The 16,409-nt window shown below is 34.0% G+C and overlaps 1 protein-coding gene across 3 annotated transcripts in view; it reads left to right on the top strand.

Moving 5' to 3' along the window:
• The window catches only part of LOC106074990 (uncharacterized), a 122,202-nt gene that overhangs the window by 43,980 nt on the left and 61,813 nt on the right, over positions 1 to 16,409 (top strand). The window contains exons 1-3 of one of the 3 annotated variants that reach the window (XM_056010375.1): positions 12,614 to 12,767; positions 12,991 to 13,148; positions 13,852 to 13,926. The exons of the other annotated variants lie outside the window; for them this stretch is intronic. Coding sequence (XP_055866350.1) covers positions 13,864 to 13,926 — 63 coding nt within the window. The 5' untranslated portion in view covers positions 12,614 to 12,767; positions 12,991 to 13,148; positions 13,852 to 13,863. Of the gene's footprint in view, positions 1 to 12,613; positions 12,768 to 12,990; positions 13,149 to 13,851; positions 13,927 to 16,409 lie in introns of those variants that run through there. 3 annotated transcript variants of the gene reach the window in all.

Genomic DNA, 16,409 nt, shown 5'->3' with positions numbered 1-16,409 from the left:
CTTAGTATGAAAGCTCATATAGTGTTGTGTGTAACCTGTGTTATGTGAGAGTGTGTTATTAAAGAGTCTGATGTATCCAGCGTCTAGTGTTGGCGTCGCTTACAGAGTTCAGTGTTCCTTAGTGCATTATTAAGCTTATAAGTGTATTGTTTAAGCTGACACACTCTTGTTTCCTCTCTTTCTCTCTCTTCCACTTCCTCTCTCTCTCTTTCTCTCTTTCTCTCTCCTCGTCTGTTACGCTTTGGTGCTGGTATCCTACTTTGTTTTTTTCAATAAGAATTACATTTCCTATAACCTTTGGGATTTCGTTTTTTGGTGACTTGTTCAACTTCATTCAAACATTCACAAGTTTTTTGGTGACTTGTTCAACTTCATTCAAACATTCACAAGTTTTTTGTTCTTTGACTTTTGGTGGAACAGAAGACGACGTCCTGAGAACTGATTCAAACTTCTCTTTACAACTAAGTATCAACTCTTTTATGTCGTTTTGTAAAGTAAGCGTTTGTAATACATTTGTAATACATTTGTAATATATTTGTAATACATTTGTATTAAATTTATAATACATGTGTAATACATTTGTAATACATTTGTAAGACATTTGTAATACATTTGTAATACATTTGTATTAAATTTGTAATACATTTGTAATACATTTGTATTAAATTTGTAATTCATTTGTAATACATTGGTAATACATTTGTAGTAAATCTGTATTACATTTGTAGTACATTTGTAATACATTTGTAATACATTTCTAATATATTTTTAATACATTTGTATTAAATTTGTAATACATTTGTAATACATTTGTAATACATTTGTAATACATGTGTAATATATTTGTAATACATTTGTAATACAATTGTAATAAATGTGTAATACATTTGTTATACATTTGTAATATATTTTTATTCAATTTGTTATACATTTGTAATATATTTTTATTCAATTTGTAATACATTTGTAATACATTTGTAATACATTTGTAATACATTTGTAATACATTTGTAATATATTTGTAATACATTTGTAACATATTTGTAATATATTTTAATACATTTGTAATACATGTGTAATACATTTGCTATACATTTGTAATATATTTGTATTATATATGTACTACATTTGAAATACATTTGAAATACATTTGTAATACATTTGTATTAAATGAGTAAAACATTTGTAATACATTGGTAATACATTTGTATTAAATTTGTAATACATTTGTAATACATTTGTATTAAATTTGTAACACATTTGTAATACATTTTTAATACATTTGTAATACATTTGTAGTACATTTTTAATACATCTGTATTACATTTGTAATACATTTGTAATACATTTGTAATACATTTGTATTAAATTTGTAATACATTTGTAATACATTGGTAATGCATTTCTAATATATTTGTAATACATTTTTTTTTAATTTGTAATACATTTGTAATTCATTTGAAATATATTTGTAATACATTTGTAATACATACGTAATATATTTGTAATACATTTGTAATACAATTGTAATAAATTTGTTATACATTTGTTATACATTTGTTATATATTTGTAATACATTTCTTTTAAATTTGTAATACATTTGTAATACACACGTGTCACAGTGTTGAGTGTGTGAGAGACCAGAGAAAGGTTAGGGCAATGTCAGTCACATGTTTGCCTTGTAGAGAGACTAATATGTGGGTCGGGACAGACACAGAGAATTATTAATGTTACTTAAGGCGTGGGCTAGATACTCAGTCTATATAGAGAGAAGTTTGGGGTAGACCGGGACACAACGCCTTTTGGTGTCTACAGGGGCGGGTGTCGTGTGCCAGAGATGTTGTAGCATGTAGGAAGTAGTACTATAGTACCAGGGTAAGAAAATGATTTGTATTAGTTATTGCATTGGAAGGTAGTAGATTAAGACTAAATAGAATTAGCGCTTTAGCTAGTTGTTAGTGTCACGACCCAGATTCCTCAACTCTCTCGTTACTACTTCATTTTACCTCCCTTTAATATATATATGTATAAGTAGTATTCCATTGACTCTTGATGGCAAGTTGTCTACGAGGATTATAACTCTTAGTGTGGGTAATTACTTTGAATGTATATTAATTAAATTAAGGACAACAATGTCACAACATCAATGACCACATAATGAATACTCATAATAAAGTCAAACTCTCTATTTAAAACTAATATTTAATATTCTAAATAGGGTATTGATGGCCACTTTAAAATTATGTAATAAACATAAAGATTGATTGTTGAATGAATTAATAATTGCAAATATAGATTATGAATAACATAAAATAATAACATAAGACAAGTGGCTTCGATACTATATACCAATAAAACTATTGTATCTGTTAACATAATAAACAATAATGACATAATCAACAAAACAGGAATTAATCACCCATGCCAATCAAACCACCACGGCTACTCCATCCTCCATGCACTGGACCAGCGCCGCAGACTGCATCAGAGTTCAGTACCGCTGTCGCTAACATCTATTCTGTGTCTCTACGCTTAGACTGCCACATGCTCAAGACTGCCATCTACTGCCTTCGGACTGTGACTGACATTGACTACGAACTACCTGTCACTCAGACTGTCACTAAGACTGTCACTCTAAATAGACAAATAATCAAAATATTGCCAACAACTAGCTAAAGCGCCATTCAATTTATTCATAATCAACTAATATATAAAGCTAGATATATAACTAATAAAACATTTCTTCTTACCTAGTCCCTAAGAATTAGTTCCTACATGTTGTCTCTGGCAAACAACTCACACCTCTTGGAGCCAAGATCGTGAGCCAGCCTCGGCGACTTGCTCCCAGTGTCTGTATGTGTCGTTCACCAGAAAACACCTAGCACACGACACACGCCCCTGCTAACATTACAAGGCGCTGTGTCCCGACTGCCCCAAAACTCTACACTATATAGGCTGAGACCCTAACACATGCCTAAACTAACGCTACTAAATCGTCCGTGTCTGTCCCATCCTACGGGTATCAAGTCGCCCTACCATGTATAAATCTAAGTGTCACACTATTCCTACCCTTTGTCTGTACTCTGTCAAGTCTGTCGGTAAGCCGTGGAAACACCTTACAAAATAATTAACTTTGCTCACACACACACACACATATCTGTGACAGTTAGCAATATCCTGGTTATTTCTTTATTTAGAGTGACAGTCTTGGCGACAGTCTGAGTCGGTGACAGTCTTCGAGTCGGTGACAGTCTTGAGAGTCCGTGAAGTCAGTAGAGATAGTCTGTGACAGTTAGCAATATCCTGGTTATTTCTTTATTTAGAGTGACAGTCTTGGCGACAGTCTGAGTCGGTGACAGTCTTGAGAGTCCGTGAAGTCAGTAGAGATAGTCTGTGACAGTTAGCAATATCCTGGTTATTTCTTTATTTAGAGTGACAGTCTTGGCGACAGCCTGAGTCGGCGACAGTCTTGAGAGTCCGTGAAGTCAGTTGAGATAGCCTGAGTCGGTGACAGTCTTGAGAGTCCGTGAAGTCAGTAGAGATAGCCTGAGTCAGTGACAGTCTTGAGAGTCCGTGAAGTCAGTAGAGATAGCCTGAGTCGGTGACAGTCTTGAGAGTCCGTGAAGTCAGTAGAGATAGCCTGAGTCAGTGACAGTCTTGAGAGTCCGTGAAGTCAGTAGAGATAGCCTGAGTCAGTGGCAGTCTTCAGAATCCGTGAAGTCAGTAGAGATAGCCCGAGTATTTTATGATGTAAATCATTGACGACAGAAGGTAGAAGCTAGAAAATGAGCGACAGACGATGGTCTACAAAAATGACAGAAAGACAACATAAGTTGAACTCTTGTAGCCTTGTGATGTTGGATCCAGGAGCGTGCATTGAGGAGGGAATTAGTTGGTCCGGCTGAGCATGGGTGAAAGACAATTTCTCTTGTTGTTTTATGCTATACATTCTACATGTATTGATATTGTAGTATTTTATCATTCAGAAGTCATAGAGTATTTAATTAATCAATCACTTAGTACATTTATTACTTGATATTAAAGAGGCCATTGATGCCTTAAATAGAATATTAAATATTAGTTTTAGTTGAGAGTTGACTTCACTAGTTTTATATATATGTTGTCATTTTGATGTTGTGAATAAGTTAGGACACTGTAAAGTAATATTAGTTTAAAATAAAGAGTTATTATTCAAAGTAACTTCTCGCACCAAACGTGAGAATCACTGCTAGATGAAAAGAGTCAAGAATATGATGTGAGTGTGATCGTGACAATGACATGTAATTGTGTGTTAACAGCAACACATTAAATTAAACTCATGACTAGAGCAGTGAAAGCTTTTAACATAAGCTTTAAATATTTAATTTTATTTATATTTGAGAAATATAGCTGAAATACTATTGATACAAAAAATAAAGAAAGAAATGATAAGACTAAACTTTTTTTTTTTATTTCAAACCCAATGATCTAGTACTTATATGGAATTATTGGGATATGTAAATTTTCTTTTTACACTTAAAAACAAATGGCGTAAGTACTGTTTATATTTAATTGTTCTTGTTTTAATAGCAATGGTATCATATTATACAAGAAAGTAAAGATCCGTTCACTTTTCCTAGTAGATTCTATATTCCCATTTCATGATTCTCAGACAATAGACGAAGTATAAAATGTTATATACCTTGGGAGTGTAGTCAGTATATCAGGTGGAACAGATGAAGACATTAAACGCCGTATAAATCTAGCGCGTCAGACATTTACACACATAAATCCAACCTGGAAATCTACTCACATCTCAAACAAGACTAAGCTAAGAATCTTTAACTCTAATGTCAAGGCTGTCCTACTGTATGGTTCTGAAACATGGAGAACAACTGAAGCCACAACAAAAAAAATACAGACCTTCATCAACAGACGCCTGAGAAATATCCTAAAAATACACTGGTATGACAAAGTAGAAACACCAAACTGTGGGAGATGAGTGGACAGAAAAATATAGAAGTGCAGATCTTAGAGAGGAAGTGGAGATGGATTGGTCACACCCTTAGACAAGATACCAGCAACAGAGCTGGCAGGCCTTAGAGTGGAACCCCCAGGGAACAAGACGCAGAGGAAGACCAAAAAGAACATGGCAACGCAGTGTACTTGAAGAAGCCGAGAGGACCTGGAAGAGCTGGGACACCATCAAAAAGCTAGCAAGAGACCGTGGACTGGCGTGTTTTTGTCGAGGCCCTATGTTCCATGAGGAACTCAAAAGAGTGATGATGATGATGATGATGATTTCATGAACACACAAATGTTAAATGCCTTGATAGTAATCCATTAGAAAAAAAAAGTGAGGGCCCTAACGTAGGTAAAGATACATTTAGAACATTGGAGGGGGGGAGTGGGATTTTCTGTCTTTAGTACCAATCTTCGGCGGGCCGAATGAAAAACCCTTTGTGGGCCGGATCTGGCCCGCGAGCTGTATTTTGGTAATCACTGGTTTACAAGAATATGATTCAAATAAGAATTAGTCGTCGAATGCCTTATAACTATTAGACTGTATAATAATAATAATAATAATCTTTATTGTCCGTAAGGAAATTTGTCTTACAATCTGTGCATTGCACCAAACAAAAAACATTATAACTATAAGAAACAAATTGTACATTCACACCAGTCTCAAAAAACTGCCCAAATGTTGTTTTTTTTTTTTTGCCAATGATTTTACAAGCAGCATTTAGGATTCTATAAAGTTTATTTTTATTTTTAATGCTCAGATTGACATAGCTGGCAGTGATATTGAAACTTAAAATATTGCAGATGTGAGCGTGATAAAACATAGCCATGGCCTTTTCGCTGACATTAAACGGAGGACAGTTTTCTTAGTAATCGTAATCTTTCTGCTTATAAGGTCAAGTGCTGGCTATAACAAAACATGCATCACACTAATCCTACACGATTGGCCAAGTGAAGCAAGTGTGTCATAATATTATAATCAGAATAAACAACAACAGCAACAAAAGATTTATTAAAAATCTTAAATTGGGGAGGTTTAACCCTTTATTTTTTAAATGTAACCAAATTTGAATTAACCTGATCTCAAATAGAAACAAGCGAAGTATTACGCTAAAATCTTCGAAAATGGGAAGTGTTCCAGTTCAAGAAAAAAAGTTTGAGAAACATTGATCTATTCTATACCATGCAATGTATTGAGAAACATTGATCTATTCTATACCATGCAATGTATTGAGAAACATTGATCTATTCTTTACCATGTGATGTATTGAGAAACATTGATCTATTCTATACCATGCAATGTATTGAGAAACATTGATCTATTCTATACCATGTGATGTTTTGAGAAACAGTGATCTCTTCTATACAATGTGATGTATTGAGAAACAGTGAACTATTCTATACGTTGCGATGTATATTGCACATAATGTAAAAAAAATCATGTTTTTAAGGACGACGACGGCATTTAACAAAGATGTCTTTTGACCATCTCATTAGCCAGCCGACATTATTTTCTAATCCGATTTCACATAAATATGGATGTTTAATGAATTTGATTATATTCTACGTTGTTACAGAAAGATAAAGAAAAGATTCATCATCATTTTTCCCTTGGTTTTCGTTGTAGGGATGCTGTGACAGTTCTCTTAACTAAATCTCTCCATTGTTCCAGGTAAGCAGCTGTTCTTAGCAGAATATCAAGGGACTGGTCAGTCCATTCTTTTACATTGTCCAGCCATTTTTTTGTGTGCTCTTTTCACTGTACCTTGAAGTATGACTTTTAATAGAATAAACTGCGGTTCTGATATTGTGTTTCTCGCTTGATAACTGTCACTGATTCTAAAGCCATAATTCTAAAGTTATGTCTAACAAATTTAATAGCCATGCCTAATATTTTCTAAAGCTGTTTCTTTTTTTGTTATAAAGCTGTGTCTATGACGTTCTAAAGTTGTGTCTATGGCGTTCTAAAGCTGTGTCTATGACGTTCTAAAGCTCTGTCTAATATTTTCTTTACCTGTGTCTATGACGTTCTAAAGCTGTGTCTATGACGTTCTAAAGCTGTGTCTATGACGTTCTAAAGCTGTGTCTATGACGTACTAAAGCTGTGTCTATGACGTTCTAAAGCTCTGTCTAATTTTTTCTTTACCTGTGTTTAAGATATTTTAAAGCTATGTCTAAGATATTCTGTAGATAAGACATTCTAAAACTGTGTTCAGGACATTCCAAACTGTGTCGAACAATTCTAAAACTGTATCTAAGACTTTTAATAGCTGTGTCTAGGACATTAAGTTGCTGTGCCAAAGACATTCTAAAGTCGTTTATAATAATTCTAATGCTGTGTCTAAGAATTAAGCCGTGTTTTATAATACTGGTACATTGTAATTTTTCTTATCAGAACAAGGCATGGCAGGAGTCATTTTCTTCTTTTCTGTATTAGTCTATGATCAATTTGGGTTTGATATTTAAACAAAAGATTTTTTTATCTTATTCAGCAGAACCTTCATTTCAGCTGTGTGATTTGCGTTGTAAACTTGAAGCCATGACAGAAGGCTGTCTCCCAGGTACCATTGGTTCACAAAAGAGATTGGAACATAACGCTCTAGGCAAGCTATAAGCATGAAAGTTGCTCTATAAAATCAGTGGCGGAGATACGGACACTTTCATTAGGCTCCAACTAGAACATTTAAAGTTTGCAAATTTGTTCTAGAATGGGTGTGGGAGAAATAAAGTGTTCACAATTTTTACCAAAAAGACAGACAAGTATAAAAATGTGTAAATTAATGTATTACAGTAAACGTATATTACAAATATATTACAATGCTTAGTTAGCAAATGAACTGAAAAGAGTCGATACTTTGGTGTAAAGAGAAGTTTGAACCAGTTCTATGGAAGTCGTCTTCTGGCTTATCGAAAGAAAAAGATCAAAAAACTTTTTCATGCTTGGATGATGTTGAACTAATAAAAAACAAGAAAAACCTAAAAATTAATCCTTTTTTTAAATCAGAAAGCTTAAACGAAATGTATAAAATAGTTTGGATCAGTCATGTCATTAAATTTGTAATAGATCAAGACATACAACAATAAATCTGTGTGATTAGAAATATTTATTGACCAATAGGTTTTGTTTAGCGAAATTTCATGATTTTATCTTTCTCAATGCGCTATGATTCTATCAAGCTAGGAACATGGAGGAAGGGGCGGGGAAGAAAGGGATGTCTTGGTGAATTTTACCGTAATTGGTTTTTAAAGGCATTTACATTTTTAAAAAAGGGGGAGGGGAGACATGAATGTGAACTCGTAGCTCTCGCCTCTTAGGGCTGACGTGATAACCTGCTAGTGAGGTACTTTTGACTAGAGAAACGTGCATATTGATAATTGCAATTTAGAGAGGCCACATATAAAGGGGGCTAATTCAGCGTATACTATCCCTTCAGTCAAGTACAAATTATTTCCATTGTTCGAGATACCAAACACAATTTTTAATTACCAATAGTTAATTAACTAATTGTTGTTTTTCTTTATTATTCTTGTGTTATCAGGTAAAAGAAATAAATGCGCAACATTTCAGCTTGATACGAGATTGGATATAGGAAAAAAACGTGTACACAATTGTTACCAGCTAAAAAACAGACAAACTGAGCTGATATAAGCTTTGTAAAAATTGGGAGAGATAACGACATAACCCTCGACACTAACATCAGACGGATTCGCTTCCTGGTCACGGCTACATCTTATATGCTTGTGAATCTTGGACACTGACTGTAAAACTAGAGAGGAGAGTCCTAGCGATAAAAATAAGATGCTATAGAAAGATCCAAGGTATCCTTTGCAAAGACGTCATCACAAATGAGGATATTTGAACTAAAATCATAATAGCAAAAGTACCCCAGGGGGATTGCAAGCCACAGGTTGAGAACGCCTGATCCAAGGTATCCTTTGCAAAGACTGCATCACAAATAATCAGATTTGAATTAAAATCACAATATCAAAAGTCTCTACGTTAACTTGCTGACCACTTTCAAAAAAAGGCATGCTTCAATTTTATGGCCATATCAGAAGACCCTCTGGACTCGCAAAGATCTCATGTCAGGAAACAGTATCTGGCGAAGAAGAAAAAGATGCAGACATAAAACATGGACTAGAAATAAACGTTTCGACATTTAACCAAAATAAAGAATTGTCCTCTAAATATGTATTCTAATAAGAAGATCTAAACATTTGCGTCTAAACTTTGAATTATAGTAGACACCAAGAGCTAGGCAAGTAGACACAGACCCAAAAATTGTGTTTAGCTTAAGATTTGATCCATTTTTTTGCAATTTTTTTTCTGTAAAAAAACATTCTTTGACTCCTGTGCGATGCCCGACGCAATCGGAGGCTTTAGGCGTCTGTCTAGTTTGGCTATGCATAAGGCATCGATTGGGAAGCTAACATAACCGAAGCTTCTATCCTCCAAAGCTAACAATAAGGATTTAGAATATTTAAGTTACCAACTAACAAAGCCTGTGCAATATAGTCAGCAATAATGAAATTCTCTCATGTACGTTACAATGATTTACCAGATTGTAAGTTCTAGTTCTTATGTGTGTTTAGATTAACACATGGATCTCAGTGAAACGTATTTTTGTCTTCTCTGGTAAAAATAAAAGATAAGAGAAATAAGACAATAGCCGTGTCACATGGTGGCTAAAATATTCCTGAGTATAAGAGATACAAGACCATAGCAGTGTCACATGGTGGCTAAAATATTGCTAAGTATAAGAGACACAAGACAATAGCAGTGTCACATAGTGGCTAAAATATTCCTGAGTATCAGAGACACAGGACAATAGCAGTGTCACATGGTGGCTAAAATATTCCTGAGTATAAGAGACACAAACCACGTGAGAAACATTATAAGAACTTTGTTCTAAGAGTACAGTCACGTGATCGCAGTAACGTCAAGATGTGACGAATGTTACAATGAGTCATTGTCGTAAATTAGTACAGTAACGTGTTCCAGCCAGCTTTTCCTTGGACGATTTGTTCTTCCGTTTGATATTCAAAGAGCTGAGCCGAGGTTCTTCAAGCTCTAGGCGTGTAAGCCTGTTTGAACAACCGTTCTGTCTGGAAGAGATCCAAGTCAAAGCCTATGTAAGGAATTTCTTTTTCCGATATATCTGGCTCTCCTGGCACATGGACTAGATTGCATGGCCCAAGGCCGAGTACACCGGAACATCCGCCATTTTCCTATGTTGTACCAAGCTAACCGTGCAGGACTCGCCATTAGTCTAACGGTCCCTTGAGGAACGGCGCATGGATTATCGACAGGGACGTGGATGCTCTCTTTTAACTCTGCTCCGTGTAATGGGAAAGCTCCCTTTGTTGTGCTATTCATTTCGCCTAATCACTTCCTCAAATGATCGTTTCCACCCGAGTGCCACGTTGAGGCAGAATATTTATTGCTCGTGCTTCCTCCACTGTACTTTGAAGAATGACTTTTGACAGTGACTCATGTCTTACACTAGGACCAAACCAGCTGACATCAAAAGGACAAGAAGACAAGGCTTATGTCAAAGTTTTATGATACTAAAAAGACGATACAGTTAACTACAACACAGACACACATCACATACGCAGACACACACACAGACATGAATTGAGCTTGGCTGACTAGTAGGCTACAATTAGTTCATAACACACATCATAACACATAAACACACAACATAAAACATAAATACAGAACATTAAACATAAATACAGAACATTAAACATAAGTACACAGCATTAAACATACATACACAGCATTAAACATAAATACGCAACATTTTTTAACATGACAGACGGACTGCATACAACTAATTTCGGCACTATCATTACAGAATAATTTTTAAAAAAATCTTATTTTAAAATATATCTGAGTTCCATCTAGAATGTAGAGTATTGAAAGTGGTAGGCCTAACATTAGTATACTATGTTACTTTTTCTTGTTTGTGGACATGTCAAAAAATAGGGGTTGTAAATGGTTAACAAAACCATACGACTCAAGTCCGTTTCAGCAGACAACATGAAGTTTATTTTACCATAATAATAATAATAGTACACTGCACTCATTGTTAGTGCTACAAGTCAAGAAATAATAAACAATCCTATCCGCATAACAGCAGTATCAAAAGTATCCAATATATGTCAGTTACTAATCAATCACGTCCGCATCTCAGCGGGTAACACTGTGTAGAAATATAGATCAACTAATACATGTCTCAAAAGACCACTGGCAACAACTGCCCATAAGTTACTTTCTAACTGAAATAACTACAGACTTTTCTAAGTCGCTACTGTCCATCCCGGACTAAAATATACTTGACCACTCGGTCCGAAGAATAACTCTTGACTTCTTACTAACTTGACTTCACTTGTCTGCTTTACTTCACTGACTGACCTCTAAGTCTAGCTTAATTCATTCTACTTTCTGTTTTCTACATCAGGAATTCCACGTGTCTTTTAACCTCTTAACATGACGTGAACTTTAGATCATGCAATGTCAACTAAGACTGTGACAGGGTATATTGGAAATAGCGTTACCTTTGCAGTCTAGGAAAACACATTTCAGCTAAGTCCTATTACGAAGTCGAGCTCACTTGATAGATAGTGGTTTAATTTTACCTTTATCTTTACCTATCCTTTAGTCTGTTGGACCGTTGGGGCAACATGCATGATTTGTCGACAATATTTCTCCATTCCTCTGTCATTTGCCTAGTTAGAACCTCTTTCAATGGCAGGCCCGTTCATTCTTTTATGTTGTCCTCCCATCGCTTTCTCTGTCTGCCTCTTCTTCTTTTTCCTGATTTTGTTCCTTTTAGGAATGTCATTGTGAGCCCTAAAGATCTGGTAATATGTTATGTAATTGGTTTATTGTCTGTTGTATTTATGTCTATTTTTCTGTTGTGTTGTCTTTATATGAGAAAAGAATTCTTGTAATCACAACAAATTTCCGTAAGGACAAATAAAGCAGTCTTAGTCTTAGTCTTAGTCTTATGTTAGCACAATCCTCATAGTAGGTCTGTACGTCAGACCTGTGACGTGGCAGCGAGCTATTAATTAAGAATATTGAAAATATAAATTGAAATATAACTTTACAAAAAATATGCTATCAAATTGTACAATTTCTTATATCTTTCAACTCATGTTTGTACTGCGATATACTTTTAATTTTCTTTTTTTTTTCACACTTCCCTTTCAGGTTATAATTTTCATAGAGTTATTTTAATTTGACCTTAATTAGCTTCTGTGCAAAATAATGAGCTAATGATATTGAAAACTGGTTCTTGACATCTTAAAATTTGCTTTTAAAAAATTCCGATATTAAGGAATCTAAATAAGTCTTGTTCTTTTCACCATTTCAGTAGAAATAGTTTCACCTTTTTAGCAATGGAAAATGACTAAATCTTTTTTCTGGAGAAATTGAAAAGCTTGTTTAAAAAGATTTAACATGCACTTAAATTTCATTTGCAAACAACAAATTGCAAAGGTAGAAAAGAAAAACATAAAATCTATCTCCCACTCTTTATTAGAAATATTGGTAACTAAGTCACAGCCAATGTCCTTCACCGAACATCAAGAAGAAGATATCAATTTAAATACTAGGGGGCGCTACACAGTTGGTAAACTTTGATTGATAAAAGAGAAAAAAAATCGGAAATTCCTTGAATTACTTTTTTTTCTATGTCCGTGTTTCTATAAATAGAATTCAAGAAGTTGTCAGTAAAAACAAAGATTTTATAAAGTAAGTCATTCTATTTCAAAGTCATTTCTTTCATTGTACTATTTTGTTTATATAATGTTTCTCTTAATACAGAATAGTAGAATAGTGAACTGTAGAACAAATGTAGGTTTGTATGGATGTTGTATAGATTTAGATCTAAAACTGGGCAAATCATTATTTTTACGATAACACAATCTAAAGTGTAGATGATGTTATAAAGGCCATCTGTTTTTTTAGTCAACAGTTAACGAGCAGGGAGTCTTGTGGCCAGCATAAAGACCCGTACCCATCGGAGTTTTGAAATTCCAAATACCAGTCTTCATTGAGATTCGAAACCAGGACCAAAGATTCGGAAGCCAAGTACTTAACCACTCAGCCGCCTTGACTTCTAACATAGACACGGTAGATAACTTTTGATTTACACGGTGGGCATGTATGTGGTTATAATTGCACATATATGTTTGTATCTGTATGTGAGTTTATAATTCAATGTATAGCGCCAATTATGTGGTAAAGGGAAAACTAAACTTATCAGAAAGTGATATTAAATATAGTGTCTACATATATTTTTTGTGACTATATGACTGAAGGAATTTTTTGCTCAATATAGATTTAATAAGAAATCAGAAATTCCAAATATTACTTCAACATAGTAAATAGACATCAAAGTTTGGTAGATTCTTTCGTCGATTGCAAATGTTCTTAATTCTACTTCCTTAACGTAATGTTAGTCAAGTTCCTCCGACACATGTCCAGAAATAAACAAAAAAATACTCTCGTGGGAGAGACAACTAGATCCCAAACCATCTCTTTAGGACATACCCAGGTAGTCAAAATAGTGGAAAAGAAAAGGGCAGGTCAAAGGTCAGATCAAAACTGTAATAACAAACGTTCACAGCTAATGTTTGGAAATGAAGAAGAAAAAAAAAAGTAAAACATGAGTTACAACAAGGTCTACAAAGTACTCATAGTTTTGTACGTCATTTCTTGAAGTGGAAGATAAAAAAGCCTATTTTGGTAACAAAGGTTAAAAAAACGTTTCGGTTATCTGCCGCTGTATGTTTGGTGCAAACATTTCTTTAAACCAATTCTTATTTATTTTTAGAACTCGTCAAAGATGTGCCGCAAGAGAAAAACTCAAACTGATAGAAAAGTATCGAAAAGACTCAAAACAGAAAAAGTAAGTATGTATTTGTTTAAACTAACTACAACATTTTCTCTTATTTAGGCACATCTCCAACAATGCCCATATCTCAACAAACTATCTCAATCAGTGGTCTTTAACCTTTTTTAGCGTACCGCCCCCTTTCGTATTGTTTCTTTAAAAAAATCCGCCAACGCCCTCCTCTTAAAAAAAAAGTTTATAAAGAAGTGAATTTAAACAAAATGCCATCATTTTATTAATTGTTATGCTTTCACTAACACTTATCCCACATGGGAGACGACTGCGTGTCAAAGGCGATCTTCTTTGGCGAGTTTTGAGTAGGACGGATTTACAGAGGTGCCTCAGTGTGAGCGCTATAATGATCCACTTAGGCGCTATTTTGTCATCACTGGCATAGAATAAAGTAGCTAGCAGTATTCACGAGCAGCATATGGCTTCTGAGAAATAAGTTGGAGAAACATGGCCTAAATTGTGATTATGTACCAACAATTTAAAACTCAAACTCAGATAAATGATGATTATGCATAATAATAAATATCATTTTAGAAGGCCTTAATTAGGTGAAATTATACAACATAGATCTAGTAAACAGGCATGCACACCTCACATGCAAACAGTCCAGTCCGGCCTCGCGATGCCTGCAACCCAATCAATCCAAAGTATAATAGCCAAGTAGTGTCCATGCAACTACAAATCAGTCTTGACTTGAGTCTCAAGTGTCCCCAATAGGGGGAAAAACAACTAACACAGAGAGCACCAGACAAAAATCTGATACACACGCAAAACAGAAAAAAACAATGACGGCAACGTAGGGAGTCCTTAGAAACAGCGCACCTTTATGTTTCAAAATATAACAAAATACACACACACACACCTAGCAAAGAAGCAATCCAAAGTGCCTGACACCCGCTACCCTCTGCCGTCGTCCTGTGTGAGGTTTTAACTTGGAAGTAGAATATTAAACATGTACATGCAACTTTTTTTTTTCATTTCATGCTTTTTTCTTTCCTTCACGCTCAACATTAAAATGCCAGGTAGGCATATAATGAAAAATTTAATATTAATTGCCATTTTTACAATTATCAATGTAACTGAAATGAGTTTTGTTTCTCCTTAACGAAGCTAGACCGTCCATGGAAGTGTCTGAGAATGATAATTCCTCCGTTAGTAATATAATAACAATAATGATACTAATAAAGACAATAACAATGTAGAATTAAAATTGCAATTTTAAAGTGCAGAAAAATCTGATTTTACATGAATGCGATTACTTTTGAATTGAAATTTAATTCATTTATTCGAATCTAAAACTAGCAGTATTGGTAGATCTATTATCTTTATAAAAATGTTAATGGTGTTTGTAAAATATAGTCTATAAGTGATAAATGAGCATATGTATATATGTTTTAAAAATCTTAACTAAATCCAGATTTATACTTTTTGTGAAATGACTATTGTATTCGTCCATATTTTTATAGAGATTTGATTTTTAAGCGTAAATAAATGTTTGGATTGCGAGTAACGAATACTGCAGCCGATAAATCCTTTCTTCTTTTTTTTCTTTATTAGCTTCTCTAGAGTCTAGATCTAGAAATAGAGTAGAATAAACCTTAATTTCATAGATCTATAAATTCAGTAGTAAATATTGTAAACAACATTTAATTCTTGAAAGATCTAAATTAACCTATAGGCTTCAATTTTAAAATAGATCTAGTTGTATCATATCTAATTAATTTATAGACCTAGATGATCTTATGATAGATATAGGTTTAGATAACATTCTACTAGATTTATAATCAGTATAGACCTATAAATAGATCTATCTAGTGTTAAGAGACTTGTATTTCTTGTAAAATGTATTCCTTCCAGGCAGATATGTAAATAAAAAATCCCAGTCTTCATTAGGATTGGAACCAGGAAACCTTGTTTAAAAGCCAAGTGCTACTGTAAAGTCACTGCGCCACATTGCATTACTTGTAATTTAGAACAAATTTCTACATGTGCTCCTTACCTAGTGCCAGTAAAGAATGGAATGGGATGCCTGAATTAGCCAGAAAAACCAAAGTCAATGTTTAAGTCAATGATTTACATGCATGACTAGTTTGACATATAAATGCATGGAACATAATTATCTTTTTTTTTAAAGTAAAATCTGTACAATTTAAATAACTTTAGCTAAACTGGTTAGATTTTAATCTGGTCTGGTTTAGATCTAAACTACCTTAGCTTATTAGATCTTAGGTAATGTAGAACATCTAGATCTACATCTAAATTTACATAAGCTTCTAGTCTAGATTTGTAAACAATTAAATTCATACTACATCTGGTCTATTGCTATATCCATCTTTAGAGTTTAGATATAGGCCTTCTTAGATTTAAATAAAGAACAATGCATCTATATAAAATCTAAATTTCTAGATCTAATAGATAAACAAAAAGTAGACCTACTAGATCTAGACTAGTTCTAAAATTGTAAATAACTTTGTTTAAAACAAATA

Source organism: Biomphalaria glabrata, chromosome 14 (assembly GCF_947242115.1).
Source record: "Biomphalaria glabrata chromosome 14, xgBioGlab47.1, whole genome shotgun sequence".
Classification (NCBI taxonomy): Eukaryota; Metazoa; Mollusca; class Gastropoda; family Planorbidae; genus Biomphalaria; species Biomphalaria glabrata.
This window is presented reverse-complemented; position numbering and strand designations above follow the sequence as displayed.